This window comes from Amblyraja radiata, chromosome 6 (assembly GCF_010909765.2).
Source record: "Amblyraja radiata isolate CabotCenter1 chromosome 6, sAmbRad1.1.pri, whole genome shotgun sequence".
Lineage (NCBI taxonomy): Eukaryota > Metazoa > Chordata > Chondrichthyes > Rajiformes > Rajidae > Amblyraja > Amblyraja radiata.
Genome location: NC_045961.1, coordinates 96,497,644 through 96,523,531, shown reverse-complemented (window position 1 = coordinate 96,523,531; position 25,888 = coordinate 96,497,644). Strand labels below are relative to the sequence as shown.

The window sequence follows — 25,888 nt, the reverse complement described above, 5'->3', positions numbered from 1 at the left end:
TGGAGAGGGAGGAGAGAGGGGAGGAGAGAAGGGGAGAGGGGGTAGAGAGAGAGGTGGCAAAAGAGAGAGGGAGAAGAGGGAGAGAGGGGGAAAGAGAGAAACGGGGAGAGAGAGGGGTAAAGAGAAAGAGGAGATAGAGACAGAAGAGAAAGAGAGGGGAGAGAGAGGGTAGAGAGAGCAAGTGAGGTGGGGGGAGATATGTGGGGGAGATATTGGGGGAGAGATGTGGAGAGAGAGGGGAGAGAGAGGAGGGAGAGAGAGAGGTGATAGAGAGAGAGAGGTGAGAGAGAGAGAGGGGAAGAGAGAGGGGGAGAGGAGAGAGTGTGTGGAGAGAGAGCAAGAGGGGGGAGAGAGAGGGGGAGTGGGGGAGATAGAGGGGGAGAGAGAGGGAGAGAGAGGGAGAGAGGAGATAGGGAGAGAGGGGAAAGAGGGGAGAGAGAGTTAGGGGAAAGAGAGGGAAAGAGAGAGAGGAGAGAGGGGGAAAGGGGAGGGTGGATAGAGAGAGGAGAGAGGAGGCGAGAGAGAGGGGGAATGAGGTGGGAGGGAGAGAGGGGAAGAGAGAAAGGAGAGTGGAGGCGAGAGAGAGGGGGAGAGTGAGGTGAGGGGAGAGAGGGGGAAGAGAGAGAGGGAGGGGGGGAGAGGGGGAGAGAGAGAGGGGGAGAGAGAATGGAGAGAGAGGGGAAGAGAGGCAAGAGAGAGGGAGGAGAGAAGAGAGGGAAGGGGCGAGAGGGGGGAGAGGGGAGAGAGAGAGGGAGGGGAGAGAGGGGGTGAGAGGAGAGAGGTGCGGAAGAGAGGGGAGAGAGAGAGGGGGGAGGGTGAGGTGGGAGGGAGAGAGAGGGGAGAGAAAGAGAGGGGGAGAGAGGGGAGAGAGAGGGGGAGAGAGTGAGGGGGAGAGAGAGAGGGGATAGGGGAGAGAGAGAGGGGGGGGAGAGAGAGGGGGGAGATAGGGGGATTATAGTGGCAGGGCTGCCAACTCCCATGCATTGAGCGTGAGAATCACGCATTTTGCCAAATTCTCACGCTGATCACATATTTCTCTCACTCTGTCGTGAGAAATTCTGTGATCAACGAAAATTTCAAAACTGATATCAACTGCATGGGCCACGGAAGTTGGAAGCAGAAGCAGCGGCGGGGACAGATGCGGACGGGGAGCGGGGATGGCGAATGTTTGCTGGGCTGGCGAATCGCTCACTGCAACTCCGGCCATGGAACCGCCTCAGTGCAAGAATCCCAGGCCATCGGAGGCATCGGAAGCGTTGCGCCGCTTGTGGTGGAAGATAGTGGACTTCAAATGGGAGTGGTTGGAGAAAGCACCCTGCTTTCTTGCGAGATTTCCACTTACTGTAACTGCAGGAAAAATGTTCCTGCTGAGAGGAAGACAGCAAAATACTGAAAATATTGGGGGTGAAAATGACTTCTGGACAGTTTGTTAGGAAAATGAAAGAAATGGTAACAGAATACATACAGTTGAGTGAGTATAATTTTATGGATGATAAATTATGTTCAACCAATTGATGACTTCTTTAACAAAGTAACTAGCATGTTAGATAACAAGGAAGCCAATGGATGTAACACATTTTGTTATAGATAATTTGTTCTGTGAAGTGCCCCATAAAAGATTACTGCATTAGATAAGCACCTGTGGACTTGAACGTAATAGGTTAAGTCCAGGGCATCAGATATGGGGCTTTATGTGTGGGCCAGATATATTGTCAGTGCAGAGGGGCTAGGAACAAGGCCTAGTGTGCATCCAGAGTCAAGATCTGGAATAGTACTAGGTATGCAGTCAAAGCTGGGACCAGGGGAGTGTTCAGCACTGGGAACCTAAGCAGCTATGATCAGGGTAGAATGGGAGGGGGGGGGGGGTCAGGAATGAGAGAAGGTATGCTACTGGAGTCAGGGTCAGGCATAGTACCCGGTGTGCAGTGAGACCCAGGTTGGTCAACATGGTCCGTGTTTGATTATAATCTGATTTCCATAATGAATATACTAAGATCAGTCATGTGCTGCACGTGTTGATCAGAGCCTGGGCTCTACTGTGGAATGCAATTAGGAATGTAATTTAGTCTAACCTTATTCATAGCTAATCCAATTTAAAGCATATATATTGCATTCAAGTGTAAGTTAAAAGACTCACTACGGTATGCACCAGATTGCACAATTTCAAGCTGAAAAAGCCCCGTACCAATGGGAGGGGGGACACCCTCCTCCTCCCCCCCCCCCCGCTATGCTTCCTCGGGCTTGGTCTCTCGCAATTTCTCACTCCCAACCAACCCTCACCCAATGTTGGCAGCCCTGATGTAACAGAGATAGAGTTCGAGGATAGGGCCAGGAACAGGGATTGTCGAATGTACCCTACAAAGGGGCAGAGATCAGCCGCCATTGAACGGCGAAGTAGACGCCATGTGATGGGCCGAATGGCCTAATTCATAAATGCTCCTATCACGGAGAGGCTGAGAAGGAGTTTCTTCCCAGAGGCCATTCGGACTGTAAACTCCTATCTCACCAGGGACCGACTCTACTGAACGTTTTTCCTTCCAATATTTAATATGTAAAAGAATATGTGTGTGTTTATGATTGTGTTTATAGTTTGTTTGTTTGTCTATTGCCGCGAGCATTGCCACTTTTCATTTCAATGCACATCTGGTATGTGTATGTGACAAATAGACTTGACTTGACACTTACGATCTGATGATGTTGGGCAGGAGGAGGGCCAAGCCGGAAGTCCCGCCCCCAACGTACCGCGATTGGTTCCCAGGGAGACGGCCAGCGGGCGACTCTATTGGACGGCCGGGCCGTCAATCAACCAGCCCTCTCCCGCTGACGTCAGCACGTCGTTGCTAATGGCCGCTGCCTTCCCGGGTGCTTGATCTTCCACTTCCTGGACCAAGAGGAAAGAGCGAGAGAGAGAGGAGGGGGAAGAAAACAGAAGCGAGAATCAGAGGGAAACTAGGGTTAGCGGCATGGGGGAGGAGAAGGAGCGCTTGTGAATGGTTGCACGGGATGGAAGGCTGGAAGTGAACGGGATGCTAACGGCGCAGGGTCTCCGTCTACAACAACGCGTGTGTTTTTCCTCTGCCCTCCCTCCCTCCCTCCCTCCCTTTGCCATTGAAGACCTGAGGTAAGGAAGATGCCTTTCGAGAGGTTCTGCCTGGCAGCGCAGGCTCGCTTCGATTCGAAGTGGCTGAAGACGGATTTGCAGGTATTAAAATTAAATAGGTAATTATTTTATTTTTGTGGGGGGCAGGGGTGTGTGATGTTGGTTGATATCGAACAGGCGATGTGGAATAAGGATAGTGTTGCTGATGGGGCTGATGTGTTTCTCGCCGGTTGGGTGGGTGGGTGAGGGATGCAGATGAATAAATGCAGTGTGCTTATATTGCGAGCAGCCGTGAATCTGAATTGCTGTCTGCTCGCCCCTCTCTGTCTTTCTTCTTAATTTGCAAGGATGGAAATCTGTATTGTAATGGGATTCTGTATTGTAATGGGACAACGAAGACATATTAGGAATGCATTTGTTTTTTTTAAATATATGGCACCGTGTTTCTCTGTAAAACCCTTGTATTGTCTTGAGTGCAGTTTGGTTCGGATTTGGGGCGTGTGTCAGGATTGCTGATCACTATTGGTACTGAAATATACTGCATTCTAAGGATCACTATGAACTCTTACTTCAGCTTGGAGTGCTTAAAAAATAGTAGTGCTATCACCAAAATATAATTTGTGGTGCATTGTTCTAATCTCCTTTTAGACATTAAGTAGGCCTTCATTTAATGGTGGTGCACTAGGTGAAGCTGACGTATTCTTTTGTTAAAAATTCTTATTAATTGAGCTGCATCATTTGCATCTGAGCATCTTTTGGATTCTATTTTGCACATTCACTTTTTTTCAAAGTGTTTATTGATGGGCGGGCGGGGGGAGCATCAGAAAGGGAGGAAGAACCAGATGGTCATTTCAGATTATGTAGATACGTAAAAAGAATCTGTACTTTGTCAAGTAAATAAAATAAGAAATTTATGAGAAGTATATTATGTGCTGAAAATTACTTGCCATTAAAAAAACAGGTTTAGATTTAATCTGAATATACTGAATTTCAAGATCAATGATATAAATCAGGGAAGGCCAAATATGCTTATCCTGATGGAAAAGAGTTGTGATAGGAATGTGAACCTTATTTGGAATGCGAATCATATTTCTTGATTTGCTTCTATGCCAGAGGTCTTGGTGCTTTCATTTCAGGCATCTAGTTACAGACCAGGAAGACTGTATACAAGGGAGAATATTGAACAAAGGAGAAATAATTGCATGGGAGGAAGTTGTTAAGGCAAGTCTGTCCCTGCTTAATTACTTGTTTTGCCCCATTCTAATCACCCTTTAATTCTTCATGCATCCATCTAATTATAGACAATAGGTGCAGGAGTACGCCATCCGGCCCTTCAAGCCAGCACCGCCATTCAATGTGATCATGGATGATCATCCACAATCGGTACCCCGTTCCTGTCTTCTCCCCATATCCCCTGAGCGCTATTTTATTGTGTTTTGATCAACATTAATTGAGTAAGTATATTGGAGGAATACAGCATGGAATCAAGTCCTTTGGCCCAACTTGTCCTTGTTGACCGAGATGCCCCATGTTTAGTATAGAGACACAGCACGGAAATATTAAAAATATTATTTTGTACCTGCCTTTCTCTGACAGTTTGTTCCATATCCTCCCCACACTGGAAAATAAATTGCCATTTGAGTATCTCTTCCCCAATCACCTTCAATCTATGCCCATTTATTCCTAATTCCTATACCTTGTGAAGAAAACTGCATTCACCCTATCTATTCCGCTCATGATTTCATGATTCCCCTCTGTAAGATCACACCTCCAAGGAATAATTGCCAGCCTGCCCATCCTGTCTATAGCTCGGGCCTTTGTCTTGGCATCATGGAATGTAACATGTAAATCTTCTCTATTCTTTGAAGATAGACACAAAATGCTGGAGTAACTCAGCAGGACAGGCAGAATCTTTGGAGAGAAGGAATGGGTGATGTTTCTGAAGTCTGAAGAAGGGTCTCGATTTGAAACATCACTCATTCCTTCTCTCCAAAGATGCTGCCTGTCCTGCTGAGTTACTCCAGCATTTTGTCATCTTCGATTTAAACTAGCATTTACAGTTCTTTCCTACATATTTTATCTTTATTCTTTCCAGCTTTATAGCATCTTTCCTGTGGCAAGGTGATCAAAACTGAAGCCACTACAAATGGGGTCTTACCATCATCTTGTACAACTGCACATAATGTCCCAACGTCTGTACTAAATTCTCTGACTGCTGAAAGCAAGTGTGCTAAAGACCTTCTTCATCACCCAATCTACCTTCAATGTCACTGTCGGGGAACGATGTACTTGTACTCCTTGATTCCTTTACAACACTCCCTAGGGCCTACTGTTCATTGTGAAATTCCTGTTCTGGTTTGACTTCCCATAATGCAAGCCCTCACACATACCTGAATTTAACTCCATTAGCTATTCCTAGGTCCAATTGCAGAGTTTATCAAGATCCCACTCTTTGAAGGACATTGCCTTCAAAATGGACATGAGAAAGAATTTCTTTAGTCAGAGGGTGGTGAATCTGTGGAATTTATTGTCACAGATGGCTGTGGCAGTCAAGACATTGGGTGTTTTTAAGCTGAGTTCGATGGGTTCTTGATTGGGAAGGGTGTCAAAGGTTAAGGGGAGAAGGCAGGAGCATGGGGTTGAGAGGGAAAAATACAAGTTTTGGTTTAGTTTATTGTCACGTGTAACGAGATACAGTGAAAAGTTTTTTTGTTGCATGCTAACCAGTCAGCAGAAAGACAATACATGATTACCATCAATCAATTTACAGTGTATAGATACATGAAAAGGGGAATAACGTTTTGGGGCAAGGTAAAGCCAGCAAAGGTAAAGCCAGCAAAAAGAAAAGGGATAGTCTGAGGGGGATCAAAGCGTAGTTCAGCACTGCTCTCTGGTTGTGGTAGGATGATTCAGTTGCCTGGTAACAGGAGAAACTGTCGCTGAATCTGCTGATGTGCGTTTTGACACTTCTATACCTTTTGTCTGATCGGATGATTGAATGGTGGAGTAAATGCGATGGGCTGAATTTGATTAATTCTACTCCTATGTCTTATGTTTACTCTAATTCTTGTTAATCATCTTTGCTGCTTATGATACCAACTATTTAAGTGTCACCTGCAAACTAAATATGCCTTGTACATCTTCATTGCTCTAGATGACAATTGAGGCACAAATGATTTCAATGAAAAAGTTTATGTTCTGCATCTCAAAAGTCTCTTGTTTCTATTTATCTGCTATTTCTCTTTCTAACTCCTGCAATAATTGGAGAAAGTATGAAATGGAAAGAGCTGAAAAGACAAAACCATGGTAGCTGCAGGTTTTCTTATAGTTCTGTGCCTCATCAGGCCATAAACCAGAGACTTATTTAATGCCACAAACATTATTACGAAAATATGTGTATTGCTTTTTGTGGAAAAACTGGATGTAGTTATAAGAGGTGTGATTGATAACTAATTCAAAGAGCAGTTTTGGAATCTTTTTTTCAGGAATCTATGATAAGAGGAACTATTTAGGATAACTTTGGGTGAACATGATGTAGAATTTATATGAAAATGCAGCGTACAGAGGAAGCAGGCTTGGAAGCAGGGCTGCAATGGTCATATACGTAGAATTGGAGAATGACTGGCAGATCATGAAGAATTTTAAAATCTAAATGTTGGGTGTTGCTTTGTGATCGAAGTTGACACATGTTGATTAGTGATGGGACTTCGAATAACAATGAACTGAAAAGTAGAGCTAATAGGACTTGATGTTTCAATCCCTGTAGTAAGTCGGCACTCTAGATATTAGCAGTGGGATTGGAGTGGTGAAAGGTAGGGCAGGTACGTCATTGGGGTCATCAGGTGGGCACCCTCCTTCTTTGACGTTTCATTGATAAGTCCACAAAGTCTCCAGACGGCTCAACGGTGATACCTGGCGTCCCAGGTACACCCCCCTCATTTCCATACCCTCCTGTTTTCATCATGTAGCTCAATTGGTATCTTTCCCTTTGATCCAAAGCCAATTGCGAAAATAAACTGGGGTGGATAACTGGAAATAAACTGAAAGATCTTTGTAAATTAACAAGATATGAACTAGGGTTTCAGTGGTGAAATATATATTGTGCCTCCTATCATGGATCTGGTGTTCAACCAAAGTCATGTTCAATCAAAGCAAACGGTGCAAGAAGCAATTGAAACTTAATTCTATTGATCTTTACATGTGGGGTAATCTGGCACCATGATGAAAGTATGGAGCAATATTGTTGACATGTTTTGTCCATGGAACTTTACAGACCTGCTGTAAACAAATGGATGTGGAAGTTTTTAATATTCATTAAAGTTAAAAGATTGCATTTAATTTATGTTGACACCACTTAGGAATACCGTTTTGTTAAAAAAACTAAATTTATGGAAATAAATTTGAAGTAGATCTTTATACTTCAAATGACTTTTGTTCTGTTTATCAGTTGCAGTGTTTTATAGAAATCCATTTAATGGGCCTGCACATCTTGTCAATATTTCCTGTAAAATATACCATTCACAAAGGAATATTCTTTGCTTGACTTGGTTGGTTTAGTTTTGTTTATTGTCACGTGTGCACTGAAAAGCTTTTGTTGCGTGCTAATCAGTCAGCAGAAAGACAATACATGATTAGGTTTAGCGGGGATTTTTGCCAAACGCGGGCAGACGGGACTAGTATGTAGATGGGGCATTTTGGACGGCATGGGCAAGTTGGGCTGAAGGGCCTCTTTCTTTGCTGTTTGACTCCAATACAAAAACAGAATAATTGAGGTTGAAAAGTGAAGCTTGCTGTTCCTCTGTAGGATTTACAAAAGCTTGTCAATTACATTATGACGTGACTGTAATGCAATGGAACAGATTAAACCTCGGCAATGGGATTTTTTTTAGACTGATTGCAAAGCAGGAAAGATTGAGAACATAGATTTTGTCAGCAGCCGCAGGTAAGATATTTTTAGAAAAATGATCTCAAGCAAACAAATGTTATAGTCTTTCGTATAGGATGAAAGCAAAGATCTGTGGGCAATTAATGCATTTGAGTGAAAACAGAAGTGGTTTCTTTGTCTATTGCACATTGATAGTCTCTAGATTATGTTTGAATGTGTCGTCATCTGAAACTTGGCTTATTCTATGAGGAACAAATGTATTCTTAACTATTAGTTGGCTGACGGGAAACTTTTGATTTCAGTTGTAATCCAATATTTTTTTCTTTATTAATATGTAATCTCAGCAATACATGAAATCGGCTTGTTAAAGGGTGTGATATCTAAAAAATTACACATTAAATGCAAAAGCATCGAAATACCTGGGAGCGCACTGAACTGAAAATTTAATTCTGGTAAATATCTCCTCCTTGAAAACCTCTTTTACTTTAGTTGCAGGTTTATGTTTTTGATGCAAATGCAGAAGTATTTGGTGTATTTCACCAGTTTGTGCGATTTTTCTCAAAAAAATCTATATACACTTAGATTTCCAATCTATTTTTGTTGGTTAGTTATTACCTGTGCAGTCTGCACAAGTCCTGGTGTTGCAGATGTATTGAGAGGTTGGCCTGCAATTTTCAGGAGTGGAGCTGCAATGCAGTTCACAATTCTCAGATCTTCTGGATGATTTGTTCGGACGTTTTTCACTAAGATTATACTCTGCGGATGAGCTATTTTTGTACACGAGGTTTTAGTGGAAAAGAAAAATACCTCCAATATCATATAACTTTTGAGAGTGTAGGAAGGAACTGCAGATGCTGGTTTAAACCAAAGATAGACACACAAAGATTGAGCGGGCTAGACAGCATCTCTGGAGAGAAGGAATAGGTGACGTTTTGGGTCGAGACCCTTCTTCAGACTGAGGGTCAGGGGAAAGGGAAACAAGATATATAGAAGGTGCTGCAGAGAGATGCAGATGAACTCGTTCTCACCGAGGCCACAGCTAACAATGGCCTGTTTCCTTTATCATCGTTACTCTTTTGCATATCTTTTATTCATTTATTCTATATTTCTCTTCATCACAGTCTCTCTCACACGTTTCCCATTCCCCCTGATTCTCGGTGTGAAGAAGGGTCTTGACCCAAAATGTCACCTATTCCTTTTCTCCAGAGATGCTGCCTGACCTGAGTTACTCCAGGTTTTGTATCGCGTTTGAACAGTGTTGGTTAGAGTTGTACATAAATGGTTATGTAGATTGGTTCTGCCAAATTAACTGATTCTGTTCTGTATATCCACAAATCATGTGTATTGAAAATTTCTGGTGAAGATCAGGGTTTTTTGAAACAGACCATATAATGTGATCGGACTGTGGGATGTGCTTGGTCAGATATATTTGTCTGAGGAACAGGATTAATGATAACTTAAAGGTAGGGACTAATCTGAGATAGCTAGTGTGACTTTGTCAAGGGCAGATCATGTCTGTCCAATCTGATGTGATTTTTTGAAAAGGAAATATTGTATTGAGGGCAGCACAGTAGTTGATGTTTATTGGAAAGGCTGGGTTTTTATTCTGGGAGTGGATGACGTTATGATAGGATATGATTGAGATGGATAACATTATGAGGGATTTGGAAAGGGGAGACTGCAGGAAATTTCTCATATCAATTGATAAAACTGGAGAACATAGATTGAAGGTATAGGATAAACAGTTTAGTTTGGAGATACAGCATGGAAACAGGCCTTTTGGCCCACCGAGTGCATGCCTACCCGTTCACACTAGTTCTATGTTATCTCACTTTCGCATCCACTACTTGCACACCAGGGGCAACTTACAGAGGCCAATCAACTGACAAACCCGCACTTCTTTGGGGTGTGGGATGAAACTAGAGCACCTGGAAGAAACCCACAAGATCACGGGGAGAACGTGCAATCACCACACAGAGGTCAGAATCAAACCCGGTCTCTGGCATTCTGAGGCAGCTGCCCCACCAGATGTGCCACCGTGCCACCCTTTAGTGGGGACCCTTTTTACCAGAGAGCGATGAGAACCTGGAGTCACTGCCAGAGAGAGAGGTGGAAGCAGAGTTGCTGATGGCGTTTAAGAAATGATCCCCATATGGGCACGTATTCCCTCAGCAAAGAAGGCGGTGGGTCAAGTGCTGGACAATAGGGTGGGTGACCACTGGTCAGTGCAGACTTGGGAAGCCAAATATCCATTTTTCTGCTGTATTGGTGCAATATATACCATGTTGCAATGTCGCACAAGTAAATGTCTGAAGTTGGTAAAGGAATCACTATGAGCATCTACTGGAATTTCACTTGGTGTCCTGACTGTTGTGACCTACAGAAGATAGGCCAATATGATAGAAAATCGATTCTTCAGAATGCTTTCCCAAAGCTTGCTGGAATTTGTAGGATACAAGAAAAAGCCAAGTCATTCATAATTTATCTTCAATAATGGCCATGGAAAATTACAGAAACCAGAGTGTTTTATTATTTATATACAGGCCATTTTTATACATTTTGGTTTCACCATGTAGAAATTACATGGGACACATGACTTCACGGGTGTTTGTAATTGCTCAGGTGTGTTTAATTGGCTCCTTAATGCAGCTATAAGAGAGCTCTGAACACCTAGTCTTTCCTCCAGTCTTTCCATCAACTTTGGAAACTTTTATTGCTGTTTATCAACATGAGGACCAAAGTTGTGCCAATGAAAGACAAAGAAGCCATTATGAGACTGAGAAACAAGAATAAAACTGTTAGAGACATCAGCCAAACCTTAGGCTTACCCAAATCAACTGTTTGGAACATCATTAAGAAGAAAGAGAGCACTGGTGAGCTTACTAATCGCAAAGGGGTGGCAGACCAAGAAGACCTCCACAGCTGATGACAGAAGAATTATCTCTATAATTATAAAGAAACATCCGCAAACACCTGTCCGACAGATCAGAAACACTCTTCACGTGTGGATTTGTCAATGACCATTGTCTGCAAATGACTTTTTTTAGTTTTTTTCCTGGTATTTTATGTGGGGGGGAAGCGGGTAAGGTAAGGGGGAAACCGTCCTTCAGTCGCTTCCTGGCGAGGATGCGGCTATTATCCGAGTCGCGTCCTCGCCTCGCACCCCCACCCCCCCCGTGGCCCACCAACTGTATTGGCACGGCCTTTCCTGCCGGGACCGGACCAGAGCTTCAGCAGCGGCGGTGAGGCGCTGGAAACATCGCTACAATTGGCACGGATTGGGCGTTTATTTGTGGCACAGTTCTGCGAGAATGTGTCGATTCTGAATTAGAATTCACAATTTTCGAGACTATGTACAATTCAAGAAATTTACCGGTGACTCTGTGGAAACTGTGACCTATTTAAATCCACTTCATATATTAATTATATATCAATTATAAGATGTTACCAAAACGGAAAACGCGTGGGCGCAGTCACAGGGAGAGTTTTTATTACCGGCTAGATATGGGGGAGTGTGCATTGATCCATGGGGAACCGTCAAACAAATGTTCGTCGATATGACACAAAGCTGAAGTAACTTGTGGGACAGACAGCGTCTCTGGAGACCAGGAATGGGTGACGTTTCAGTTGAGACTCTTCTTCAGACGAACAAATGATCGTGTCGCCTAAAAGGTTACAATCATTCGCTCGTCTGATCGTATCAGATCACCGGGCAAAACAATGAATTTCCTGATGAGGATTTTCTCTTCATCCCAATATTTCCCCCAACACATCGAGGAATATCGACACCATAGAGCGACTGATTTTTTTACTTTTTTTTTTAATCCAGAATTAGTGGACTTAATAGGTTTAAGTTGTTTAGTAACATTCTCGCAATACTTGACGCGTTTGTGTTAAATTCCTTTCCATTCATTAGAGCAACAGCTGAGATGTATCATACGCACCCAAGTGCCTATTAGATTGGTAGACAGATGGACTAATGTGCTAGACACAATGCTGGAGTAACTCAACGGGACAAGCAGCACCTCTGGCAGGGAGGAAAACATTTAAAAAGAAAATGAACAAAATTATGAATTTGGTAGATGAGCTATATCACATACACACACATACTGTTTCCCCAAAACACTGATTAAACCAAAGATCATAGAAGGCTGAGATTGACCACTCCTGCAAAATCCAATGGACTGACGTGGATTAAACTGCGAGAGGCATAACGGAAGTCAGAGTTGTATTCCCAAAATGGTGGAGGTTCCGCTCCGTTGAGTACTTCACGTCAGTCCATTGGATTTTGCAGGAGTGGCCTATTTCTACGATATTTGGTCCTGACCTCCGTCAAAGTTTTTTTTTAAACATTTAAATATCTTTTTGGTTTTGGAAAATTCCCACCCAAATCAGTGGGGGTATCTAATCCCTGTGTTGAAAAATCTTCATGAGACTTCCCGAGCTTACCGCGTTTCCCGAGTACCTGCCGTTAGCGTTACGCGCTGCTAAGAGACGTCCCGAGCTCCGACGTATCATCTACGTACATTCTACGTGCTTACCACGAGTTTGATTTTTTTTAAACTCGGGAGAGCTCTTGAATTAGCTCGTACAGTGGGACAGCCCCTTTACATATTCATTCCAATATCAAGACTGTTCCAGAGATAGAAATAAGGGCCTGTCCCACAGGTGATCTATTTATTTATTTATTTATTTCCGGCGACTGTCACAGTCGTAGCAGGTCGCTGAAAAAGCGGCGACTGGACCCCCCCACGACAATGTCTACGACACGCTACGACAATAGGCAATATGTGCAGGAGTAGGCCATTCGGCCCTTCGCGTCAGCACCGCCATTCAATCTGATTATGGCTGATCATCCCCAATCTACCCCGTTCCTGCCTTCTCCCCATATCCCCTGACTCTGTTATCTTTAAGAGCCCCATCTAGCTCTCTCTTGAAAGTATCCAGAGAACCAGCCTCCACCACCCTCTGAGGCAGAGAATTCGACAGACTCACAACTCTCTGTGAGAAAAAGTTTTTCCTCGTCTCCGTTTTAAATGGCTTACCTCTTATTCCTAAGCTGTGGCCCCTGGTTCTGGACTCCCCCAACATTGGGAACATGTTTCCTGCCTCTACTGTGTCCAAACCCTTAATAATCCTATATGTTTCAATAAGATACCCTCTCATCTTTCTAAGCTCCAGAGTATACAAGCCTAGCCGCTCCATTCTCTCAGCATATGACAATCCTGCCACCCCGGGAATTAATCTTGTAAACCTACGCTGCACTCCCTCAATAGCAAGAATGTCCCTCCTCAAATTAGGGGACCAAGACAACCTACCACATAGTCGACGTCAAGCTACGGCAAGCTACCGACAACCGGCTACCTATTAGGACGTCCACCTATGACCACGCAGGTGACAACCTACGACAATCAAAGTCGACCTTCGTCCACCCGCAACAAGCTACGACAAGTAACGACTTGTCGGCAACAACTGAAGACAATTCAGTCTCCGGTTGACATAGGTAGTCGCCAATGGAATTCACCAAAGTCAGCACCCGGCGACAACCTACGTCGCCTGGTGACAGCCTGCGTCATCCTGGCGACAACCTACGATAGCACCAATGACACAAAAAGACAAACTACGTCAAGTCCACAGTCGCTGAAAAGGTTTGAACATTTCAAAATGCAGCTGCAACCTGAAAAACGTCACGTCTCTTTAGGCGACTTGAGGCAACTACTCACGACCATACAGGCGTCACCCCACGACCACGTGGCCACAGCCTAGTCACCTGTAGTCGCAGAATAAAATTGCCTAAGTGGGACAGGGGCTTTAGGCATTGACTTTTTCTGCTGCAAAAAATTGATGCATTTTTATGTTGACACAAAAGACGGTAGATGATTGAATTTGGAACAAAAAACAAACTTCCAGAGGAACTTGAGGCTCTGGCACCATCTGCGGAGAGAAATTGACAGTTTATGGTTGGGGTCAAGACCCTCCTTCTGGGTTGAAGGAGTGGAGGGGAGATAAGAAGATAACCAACGAGGAGGCTGTGGCAAGAACTGGCATGTGGTGGGTAGATCAAGGTGATGCGAGGTTGCTTGGTGGATGGAGTCGGGGGGGGAAAGAGGGAGAAAACAAGCTGGGAAGTGATACATGGAGGTAATCGGGCTGCAGATGGTGAAGTCTGATGGGAAAGGAAGGTGAAGTATGCGTCCAATTCGGTGGGGGAAGATGAGAACTGTGGAGGGAAGGGACACCATGAGAGGAATGTGTGGTAGATTGGGTGGGCGGAGAAGAAGCAGGGCAAGAGGGGGCTTTTGTTGTCGGGAAAAGGGGATATGTAGAAGAATCTGGGTGGACGGGCAACGAGGAGGAATAGGTTGTCTGAAATTTGAGACTTCAACGTTCATGCTGTCATGCTGTAGATTACTGAAGCAGACTATAAGATGCTGTTCCTTGAGTTTACATTTGGCCACACTCTGGCAGTGGAGGAGGATGAGGACAGAGAGGTCAGTGTGGGAATGGGGAGGGGAATTGAAATGGCTAGCAACTGGAATCTCCAGCAAACACATCTGTTCTCACCACAGCTCTCTGCATACAAAATAGGGATAGAGCCCCCTGGTCAAGCTTTTCTCCTAACCAGCATTTGCATCCAGCAGATTATTCTTTGACATTTCTGTCAGCTACGAAGTGATTCCCACTATCAATCTCACTTTCTGCTCTCCACCCCTTTATGGTTTCCACAGGGACCACTCTCTGGGACTCCCTGGTTCGCATATCCCTCTCTAACAGCTGGAAATTCCCCTGCATCTGCAAAACCTGTCCCTATACCTCCACCCTCACTAACATCCAGGGACCCAAACAGCCCTTCCAGTTCAGGCAGAGATTCGCACGGACTTCCTCAAAACTTGTCCACTGCATTATTTGCTACAAATGTGGGCTCCCTGATGTAGAGGAGGCCATGTACAGACTATGCGTCTGCCTCACGGAGCATCTGCGTTCAGTCTGCCGTCGTCACCTGGAGTTCCCCATTGCTAACCATTCAATTCCCCATCTCATTCACTCGCTGACTACTGGGTTCCCCCAAAATCAAGACGAGGCCAAACGCGAACAAGATGTACAGCATGTAGCATCCTGCCTCTGGTAGTCTACAGCCTAACGACATGAACATCGTATTCTCCTATTTCAAGTAACTTGCTCCCCCCTCTAGTCTCTCTGTTCACCCAGATACACACACATTCCCTCTTTTCTAATGACACCATGTACCCTCTTGCCCTGCCTCTTCCACACCCACCGGCCCAATTAATCATCACCCACATACTCATCTCATATTGTCTTCTCCCTCCACTATTCCTCATCTGCCCACTCCACCTCCCTTATTTGGCCCCATACTTCTCTTTAATTTCCCATCAGTTTCCATTCACCTGCAGCCCCTGGTCAGCTTTACCGATCATGCCCCAGCCTTGGTTGTTTTCTCCATCCCTTTTTGCCCTCCCTTATCCCATCTCCTTTTTGCCCTCCCTTATCCCATTTCCTCAAACTCAACAGCGATAAGACAGAATTCCTCCTCATAGGCTCCAAAGCCACACTCAGCAAAATCAATAACCCCACTCTCACCATCGACGGTACCACTGTCTCCCCATCTCCCCAGGCCCACAACCTTGGCGTGATCTTTGATTCCACCCTCTCCCTTAAGCCTCACATCCGCCATGTCATTAAAACCTCCTTCTTTCATCTCCGCAACATCGCCAAACTCAGACCCTCTCTCACACCGCCTGCTGCTGAAAGACTCATCCATGCCTTCATCTCCTCCCGACTGGACTATTGCAACTCACTTCTCCTTGGCATCAGCTCCATCTACATCAACCGACTCCAACTGGTCCAGAACGCAGCCGCCCGACTCATCACCCACACCAAATTCTGGCATCACATCACTCCAGTCCTCAAAAAACTTCACTGGCTTCCCATCTCCCACCGGATCACCTACAAAATCCTGGTCCTCACCTACAAAGCCCTCCACCATCTGGCCCCCCCATATCTCACTGACCTCCTCTCCCCCTACCAACCCTCACGGTCCCTCAGATCCACATCAGCCGGTCTCCTCTCCATCCACAAGTCCAACCTCCGCAGTTTTGGGGGAAGAGCCTTCTCCAGGGCAGCTCCCAGGCTCTGGAACTCCCTCCCCCAACTGATCCGCAATTCCGTGTCCCTCACCATCTTCCAGTCCCGCCTCAAGACCCATCTCGTCACCTCTGCCTATCCTTAGCCCCACGTCCCCGTCCCTTTTCATCTGTGCATTAATTGCCTCATACTGTGTTTTGTATTGAATTCTGTCTTTACTTTGTGTACTAGTCATGTCTCTACTATTTATTTCATTCCCCTTACATGTTTTTCCTCTACATGCTCAATTTTTGTAAGGTGTCCTTGAGACTCTTGAAAGGCGCCCATAAATAAAATTTATTATTATTATTATTATTATCCTATCCAGTACCTTTCCTATCCAGTGCCAGCTCTTGCCCTTGATCGGGGAAACTAGAACTAGGGGACATAGTTGCAGAATAAGGGGGGGCTCTTTTAAAACTGAGATGAGGAAGAACTTCTTCACCCAGAGGGTGGTTAATTTATGGAATTCACTGCCCCAGGGAGCAGTGGAAGCAGAAACTTTAAATATATTTAAGACTAAAATAGATGGTTTTTTAGCTGCCAAGGGGATAAGGGGCTACGGGGAGAGGGCAGGGATATGGACCTAGGTATGGTTAGTATAGTAAGACCTGAGTGATCTCCTGGACAAGTGTCGATCGCCTGGATTGGGGTCGGAGAGGAATTTCCCGGATTTTTTTCCCGAATTGGACCTGGGTTTTTATCCGTTTTTTTGCCTCCCCCAGGAGATCACGAGGTTCTTGGGGTGGAGAGGGGTGATAGCGGTATAAAGGGGAGGGTAGTGTCTTGTGTTCTGTGTCTTGTGTCTACTGTTTGTGGGTAAGTGTGTCTGTTTAGTGTTCAGCCATGAGCGAATGGCAGTGCGGGCTCGACGGACCTGGTGGTCTACTCTCGCACCTACTTTCTATGTTTCTATGTTTCTATGTTGCCCTGGTCCCCCTAGCCTCTTCATGAAAGTTATCTCTCCTCCACTCTCTTAGTCCAGAGGAAGGGTCTCAACACGAACCGTTAACGGTCCATTTCTTTCCTTCCACAAATGCTGCCTGACCCACCGAATTCTTTCAGCAATTTATGTTTTTGTTCTATGTTGTCCAGTACTCACCTGACTTGTCTTCCATTCTTCACACTTACCTGAACTTGAAACTCTTGCTGTCCATTGCCAAATGCACAACATGTACTTGTGATTGCCTGCTGGCTGGCTTCTGATCTGGCAATGCCACAATTTCAAAATTGCCGCCTTATTTTCAAACCTTTACGTGCCATTGCCCCTCTGGGACCTCCTCCCACTGCTTGAGATTTTTGTGCTTCGGTCGTTCTGGCTGTTTCTGCCTTAATTATAATCATTTCACCAGTGGGGCTTAGGAAAGTAGTTCAGGAAATCTTTCTGTGTAAAAGGTACTATACAAATGAAAGGTACTATTCTCTCCTAAATTTCATTTCAAATGGGGATCGTTTTCTTGGATAGATGTGTATGTTTTGAAAATGTACATAGTTAAAATTGCTCTCAATCTTCTGAGGGATCAATTAGAGTTTTCTTCTCACTGTTCTATTATAAAAGCAATGTACTGCAGCATTAATTAATTTTACTCTTTTGCTGAGGGGATGGAGCAGTGGTTGCAGATATTAAATAGGTTGCAGTTGCAAGAGACAAAGCTTAAACTGTAGACCAAAGGAACTGCAGATGCTGGTTTACAAAGAGACACAAAGTGCTGAAGTGACTCAGTGGATTAAACAGTATCTCTGGATGACATGGATAGGTGACATTTCGGGACAAGACCCTGGTTCTTCAGAATTAAAATTGAATACTTCCTTTTAGAGAGGAAGCCTTTATACTTCATGTTTCTCTTCCTGATGTTGTGCACCCGGTCCTTTCACCCAAGAGCTCTCCCGAGTTTAAAAAAAAAAATCAGTCTCGTGGTACTTCATTACGAGTTTTTTACTCTTGGAAAATTTTCACACTGTTGAAAAAACTTCACGAGTTTCTGCGTTTCCTGAGTACCTGCCGTTAGCATTACGAGCAGCTACGAGACATCCACGAGTTCCGACGTACCCGCTACGTACATTCTACGCACTTAACACGAGTTTGATTTTTTTTTTAAACTCGGGAGAGCTCTTGGGTGAACTCGCATCGTGGAACAGGGGCTTAATGATGTTGGAAAATCTATTTTAACATGTATTCAACCCAGGCAGGGCACATTAACAGACCTTGTTTGTTCATAGATTGAATCACTGCACAAAGCAGGCCTTCAGCTCAACCTGTCCCTGCCAACTCAGAAGCCTACATTGGTTGCAATGGACGAGTTGGATGCTAGCTCGATTTTCCTACATTTCCCCCCCATATCCCTCTAACCCCTTCCTATTCATGTACATATCCAAATGCTTTTCAATTTGGTTATGCCTGCCTCAGCTGCTTTGTCTGGCAACTCATTCCATATACGTGCCACCCTCTGTGTGGAAAAAGTTGCCCCTCAAGAGATGATAATTTTCCCAATCGACTAAAATCTATACCTCTAGTTCTCTATTCCACAACTCTTTGGAAAAAAGACTGTATGCATTCATTCTATTTATTCCGTTCATGATTTTAAACACTTTTATAAGATCACCCTGAATCTCCTACGCTCCCAAGGAATAAAGTCCGAGCCTGCCCAACCTCTCCTTGCGATTCAGTCTCTCGAGTCCTGGCAACATCCTCGTAAATCTTTTCTGCACTCTTTGCAGCTTAATGGCGTATTTTCTATGGCAGGGTTACCAAAACCGAGCACAATACTTCAAATACGTCCTCAGCAATATCTTGTAGAACTGCGACATTCCTCTGTAACTACTATTTCTCAATTCTCTTCATGGTCAAAGCCAGCGTGCTAAAGGCTACTTTTACCATCCAGTCCACCTGTGATTCCACTTTCAGTGTATTATGTATTTGTGCTCCTGAAGTCTTTTGTTCTACAGCACTCCCCTGTTCCATAATGTTCACAGTGTCAGTCTTACTCTGGGTTGACTTCCCAAAATATACCACCTTGCATTTAAGATTATAATAATCTGACAGCATCTCAATTTGATCTCAACATTGTTAACATTCATATCAAAAGGATTTGAGTATAGGAGCAGGGAGGTTCTACTGCAGTTGTACAGTTGGGAGCTTCTGGACATCTGAATTTCCCTGAGGGGATCAATAAAGTATTTATTATTATTATTATTATTATTATTATTATTACAGGGTCTTGGTGAAACCACACCTGGAGTATTGCAGGAAGATTGTTCCCGATGTTGGGGAAGCCCAGAACAAGGGGTCACAGTTTAAGGATAAGGGGGAAATCTTTTAGGACCGAGATGAGAAAAAAAAAATTCTCACAGAGAGTGGTGAATCTCTGGAATTCTCTGCCACAGAAGGTAGTTAAGGCCAGTTCATTGGCCATATTTAAGAGGGAGTTATATGTGGCCCTTGTAGCTAAAGGTATCGGGGGGTGGGGGCTAGGGGGGTATGGGGAGAAGGGGAGAAGGCAGGTACAGGATACTCAGTTGGATGATCAGCCATGATCATATTGAATGGTGGTGAAGGGCCGAATGGCCTACTCCTGCACCTATTTTCTATGTTTCTATGTAGGCCAGATTCATACAACATCAAGAACAACATCAAAATTGCACGTCTAAGATATTCCCAGCTCCAGGAAGCAGGAAACCAAAGAGAAAAAAAGAATGTAAAATGCTTCTAATTTATCGTCTGGATCAAATAGTGTCATGGTTTGGATATGCTTGGTTACCTTACTGTGTAAGGATTTGATGTGTTGCTCTGCATTTTATTGAGATACATTTTATTTTTATTAGTTATTTAAGCAGTTTGTGACATGCAATTATTACCCCAAATATATATAAAATTATTAGATAGCGGGAATAGAGCTGACTCTTGTGCTCTTCGAAAGTTACATTGGCCTTGATTGTATTCATGTATAGTCTTTTCCCTGACTGGATAGCATGCAAACAAAAGCTTTTCCCTGTACCTCAGTACACGTGAGAATAATAAACTTGGCTAGGAAGGAACTGCAGATGCTGGTTTATACCGAAGGTCGACACAAAATGCTGGAGTAGCTCAGCGGGCTAGGCAGCATCTCTCGAGAATAGGTGATATTTCGGGTTGGAACCCATCTTCAGACTTGGTTAAATGGATAAGAAGGTTTAAAGGGGTGTGGGTCAAATGTGGGCAAATGGAACTAGACTTGATGGACACTTGGTCAGCATGAATTATCTGGGCTGAAGGGCCTGTTTCCGTGCCATTTCACTGTATAAATCTAATATTTATTGATTTGCTCTGTAGTAGCAGATCGTACCTATAAGGGACTTTAGCAGTTGGGAGACAGATGTTTGAAAAATGTTTTTTCTTATACATAAGATATAGTTATAGTTCTGCGGATGGCAAACTACATTAACTCCATACATTTACAAAACAGATTGTGTTCTTTTCTGGCCAGTAGTATTTCATAATGTGTGTTTACTCTTCAGTGGGGCCTGAATACATGTACCTTTTAGAAGTTATTTTCAATATTTATTGCTTGAGTATTGCCATGGTGTTCGAATTCAAGAACATTTCGTTTCACATCAGCTGACTTGGGAAACATGATGCTTGTGGCTATGTGTATTTCTTGTTTGAGGTTTGAAGTAGGATTATGGTGTCAATCGGTGCTAATTTCTTAGCGTTGGCAGAGTGCAACTGTTTTGCAAAATAGTAACTTGCTTCCAGTCAACAACCAGACGAGCAGTAAGTAACATGGTCTGACCTCAGTGGAGCAATCTATGCAAGCTTTTGACGGAGCGGTTGGCTCGTTAATATAGTTTTGAAGAGCATATTATTCAATGCATGAGTCCAAGGCTAGTAATGTGAGATGAGGCTGGTGTAAGATCAGCATTTCACAAAGTGCTAACGTAAATGAGATTTCTTGATCTATGATAAATTGAACTGATATTAATTATTTTATTTTCCTAACATGTCTATAATGGAGCTATGTTTTAGATTTAATTAAAGGACAGTTGGTATTTTACAGGTTCCACCAAATCGAACCTCATTTATTCAAGTTATTTGTGGATTGTCCTATCCTATTGTTTAGTCAATGTTGCTTAAAAAAGTCCTTGTCTATAGTAATTGAGTTGGACACTTGCTAGGCACCAAAAATTTCCACATTTTGTAGTTTTATGTCATTCATGCAAAAGGAATTCTGTCAGTAAAAGAAAATTCCCCACACAGGGGAATAGATTTTTGTTTTGGAATTAAATGTGGAGGAAAGATCTGATTATTGAAAGGCAGATGCAGCACCTGGTATGTTATTCTCTTTCCACCCCTTTCCAACAACATTGAGCTTTCCATATGGAATCTTTTAAGGAAATGCAATATTGATGGAACATCTGCAGTTCTAATATGGGTAGCCTCCGTTTTGCGTGTAGGTCGCGTTCCTAGAAAATGGGAAGCCACATCATGTGTCAACTATTGCAAGTTGAGGAAATTATAAATTTTGCTCACTCCATTTTTTCACTAATTTCGTGAGAATTATATGATATTCAATTTGTCCAATTTTTGGTGATTTGTGAGTTCTGTAAGGGCAAATTTCTGTTACCTGAACTGCTGTAACAAGGTCGGAAGAGAGTCCTGATCTGAAACGTCACCCTATCCATGTTCTTCAGAGATGCTGGCTGACTCACTGAGTTATTCCAGCACTTTGTGTTTTTTGGTGTAATATATGGTCTCGTACTGCTGTGTTCTGAAATCTGGACTTCAATAGCAAGTGACTAAGAAATATTTATGAATATTAACAAATAACAAACTATTTTTTGGAGTGTCACAATCATATGCTGAGAGAGCGGAGCAGCTGGGCTTGTACATGGTGGAATTTAGGATGAGAGGTGTTCTTATTGAAACATATAAGATTATTAAGGGTTTGGACATGCTAGAGGCAGGAAACGTGTTCCCAATGTTGGGGGAGTCCAGAACCAGGCGCCACAGTTTAAGAATAATGGGTAAGCCATTTAGAACGGAGATGAGGAAACACTTTTTCACTCAGAGGTGTGAGTCTGTGGAATTCTCTGCCTCAGAGGGCGATGGAGGCCGGTTCTCTGGATACTTTCATGAGAGAGCTAGATAGGGCTCTTAAAGATAGGGGATATGAGGATAAGGCAGGAACAGGGTACTGATTGCGGATGATCAGCCATGATCGGCGGTGCAGGCTCGAAGGGCCGAATGGCCTACTCCTGCACCTAATTTCTATGTTTCTATGATCAGATTGAATGGTGATGCTGGCGCAAGGGCCGAGTGGCCTACTCCTGCACCTATTGTCTGTAATTAGTTTTTCCAAATACTTTTTTTCATATAGGGATTGCACAGGTGTCTGTAATTTGAATACTGTTTGGTACCAGGAATTTGGGTTATATTTCAAGCATCAGGAATTTAGGTTGGAAGGAGTTTAGGTTGGAAATAAAGCAGATTAATTTATTCATAAATTCAGTTTTTGCATCTCACTAATGATCTTTAACATTATGAGACTCATCGTATATTGAGGGATTTTAGCTTACTGAAGATTCTTACTGTTTTGTTTTAATTTTAGCTTGCCTTCACTCGAGATGGACTCTGTGGACTTTGGAATGAAATGGTCAAGGATGGTGAAATTGTTTACACTGGTCCTGAAACAACACAAAATCTCAATGACTCACAGGCATCAAAAGGTAATAATATATCAATTATGTAAATCTAGGATTGTTGATAAATCATGCTTCATAATCTCGCTGTTTTGCCACCAGTTTGGAATGCTCTGTTTTGATGTTGCAAAAACAAATTTTCAAAAATGTTTACAAAAAAATTAGATTAGTTTACAGATATTGGAAGTCATGCGAACCAGATATTCGTCTGACTGGTCATGTAAAAATGAATTTTCACTAGCTCTGCTTGTTTGGAGAAAAAATTGATTTCATCATTATTTTTCTTTCTAAGAGGTGTTAGATATTAAACCCCTCATTAGATAATCTGTCATAGAATTTAGAGCATGGAAATAGGCCATTCATCTTAACTCCTCCACACTGATCAATGGATACTTTTCCAATTAGTCCAAGTGCTGGGTGATCAGATTAACATGGGAAGACAATCCTAATGCTCATCTTGAAATTTTTTAAATGCTGCCAGTGATCCATCATCAGCTACACTCATGCAGTGCTTGCCAGGTACTTCCCACTGTCTGTGTGAAGAAGGTTCCCTTCAGATTCTCTTTAAATCTTTCCTCCTTACTCTAAATCTATGCCCTCTAGTTTTATTTACCTCCGATATGGGGGAAGGTTTTCCTGCAGTGGACCATAATTATACCCATCATAATTTTACGCACTTCAGTCGTGTCACCTTTAAACTTTCTATTCTTCTGAGAGAACAGACTCATCTTCTCCAGAAGGTACACAAAATTGCTGGGGAAACTCAGCGGGTGCAGCAGCATCTATGGAGCGAAGGAAAAATGCTCCATACTTCTCCAGACTTTATTTGTAACTGAACTGCTGCATCCCGGGCAATATTTTGGTGACTCTCCTTTGCACCTCAAGTGTTATTGACCACCATGCTCTCCAGACCTTTTTAAGTGGTTGGGTCAATTGATGGGAGTGTACTTAATGATTTCATTTGACGAAATTAAGATCATTTATATGAAAATAGTTCTTTTTTAACCGATAAATTAAAAAAGAACTGTTAAATCAGATACTGAAATTACAGGAGATGGATACAAAGTGCTGGAGTAACTCAGCGGGTCATGCAGCATTTCTGGAGAAAAAGGATGGGTGATGTTGTGGGTCGGGATCCTTCTTCTGAAGTTCTGTAGTCTAAAGAAGGGTCCCGACCTGAAGCGCCACCCATCCTTTTTCTTCAGAGATGCTTCCTGACCTCGGAGTTACTCCAGCACTTTGTGTCTATCTTCGGTATAAACCAGCATCTGCAGTTCCTTTCTACACACTGAAATTACAGGTATGGGCTTCCATGTAAGTAATACAATATAATATAATTGATAGTAACAAAATATACAATCAAAATTGATGTCTGTGATAATGATGAGGACAGTGGTGATTTGTTGAGTCTTAAAAACTTTTTTTCTTCTTATCCCAGAGGACAACAATGAATTTCAGGCTGGCTCAAAGAAGGATGACCAGAATGACAAAGAGAAAAAAGAGGAAGAAACACCAACATCCATGTATAGAGCCAAGTCGATCATTGAATCATGGGTTTGGGGCAGGCAGCCAGGTACATATCACCTGAATTACAAAACATGTTTTCTAAACTTAAATTACAAGCATGCATTGTAATGTTATCAATCCATGGTATTTCTTTGATTTTTCATTGCATTTGCATACAACTTAGCGTAATAATTTTCTGACTTTTTTAATATAAAAATTCTTAAAGATTATGATTGCTTTCATATTTAACGTCACTATTTATATTTAAAGATAATTGTATTTAAACTATCATGTGACATAGTATTTGGTTGTGCACACAGTTTTAAAATTTGTTCTCAGTAATAAGTTCAACCTATCCTAAATATATTAAGAATAATGGGTTTTAATCACTCATGAGATGTAAGCATTGCTGGCATGTTGATCAATTTATGCCCATGCTGTTTGGCCTTCAGAGCATAGTTGTAAACTGTCTTGTTGATGTACTGTAGTCCTTGGGTACAACTACAAAGCGTCAAATAAGATGAGCTTGTGATGAAGAAATGATCCTATGTTTTTAGACCTGGACTGGTATGAGATAAGGACTGCCGGTCACGTCCTTTTGAGATCAGTGTTTTCAGGTTAGGAAGCGTTTTAAGAGCCTTTTGCTGCTGCAGCCACATGGTGCTGGTAGTGGAGAGTGGGAAGTGCAGGATGGATAGTGTCACTTAAGCATGCTGCTTTATTTGTATTATGTTAAGCTGCTTGAGGCTTTTCAGAAGTGCATAAATCCAGGCAAGTGAGGCGTACTTGATCAGAATTGTTCACCAAATTTGCATCCTTTCAGTTTCCTTCATTAGAACTGTTTCTGAACTGATGACACTGGAAGCATTGCAGTACTTAACACATCTGATGTATCAAGGGCCTGTCCCACTTACACGTCCTTGGCACGCAAATTACGCGACATCGCGGTCGCGTTGAGGCGTACGGGCATCATATGGTCGCGCGGGGCCAGTCCCACTTAGAAGCGCGGAGGGGTATGTAATTGTGCGCGACATCGCCCGGGGCTCCGAAATTTTTGTAGTGAACTAAATCTTCGCGCGCCAATGGCCTGTCGTGGAACTGACAGCCAAAGTGGGACAGGCCCAAGATCCTGTCGCGACGCAACGTCTCGCCTTCAACAGCAGCAGAAGCAGGCAAACGATCGCCGAACTCGGCCTGGGGCTCATGGCCGTTGCGGTCCGGATCCGCCCCCACTTTTACTCCCAGAGCGGGGCCAAGAAAATTGAAGATAGACACAAAATGCTGGAGTAACTCAGCGGGACCGGCAGCATCTCTGGAGAGAAGCAATGGGTGACGTTTCGGGTCAAGACCTTTCTTTTCAGACTGAAGAAGCGTCACCCATTGCTTCTCTCCAGAGATGCTGCCGGTCTCGCTGAGTTACTCCAGCTTTGTGTCTATCTTCAAATGACGTCACTCGCTCCAGACGGCTGTGTGTACGCATGAAATCGTGCCCGACCTTTGCAGGACCGTCGCTCCTCAACGCCACCACGAGGTCGCGACCAAGGACACGTAAGTGGGACAGGCCCTTAACTTGTAAAGTT

At 43.4% G+C, this 25,888-nt stretch overlaps 1 protein-coding gene across 5 annotated transcripts in view; it reads left to right on the top strand.

Moving 5' to 3' along the window:
- Nucleotides 1-2,851: 2,851 nt before the first annotated feature.
- herc2 (HECT and RLD domain containing E3 ubiquitin protein ligase 2) overlaps nucleotides 2,852-25,888 on the top strand; it is a 188,683-nt gene continuing 165,646 nt past the window's right edge. For 4 of the 5 annotated variants that reach the window (XM_033023264.1, XM_033023265.1, XM_033023262.1 and 1 more), the window contains exons 1-3: nucleotides 2,853-3,202; nucleotides 22,712-22,829; nucleotides 24,241-24,375. In XM_033023264.1, the coding sequence (XP_032879155.1) occupies nucleotides 3,131-3,202; nucleotides 22,712-22,829; nucleotides 24,241-24,375 (325 nt within the window). In that variant the 5' untranslated portion in view covers nucleotides 2,853-3,130. Of the gene's footprint in view, nucleotides 3,203-22,711; nucleotides 22,830-24,240; nucleotides 24,376-25,888 lie in introns of all 5 variants that reach the window. The other variant, XM_033023263.1, reaches the window with a different exon arrangement.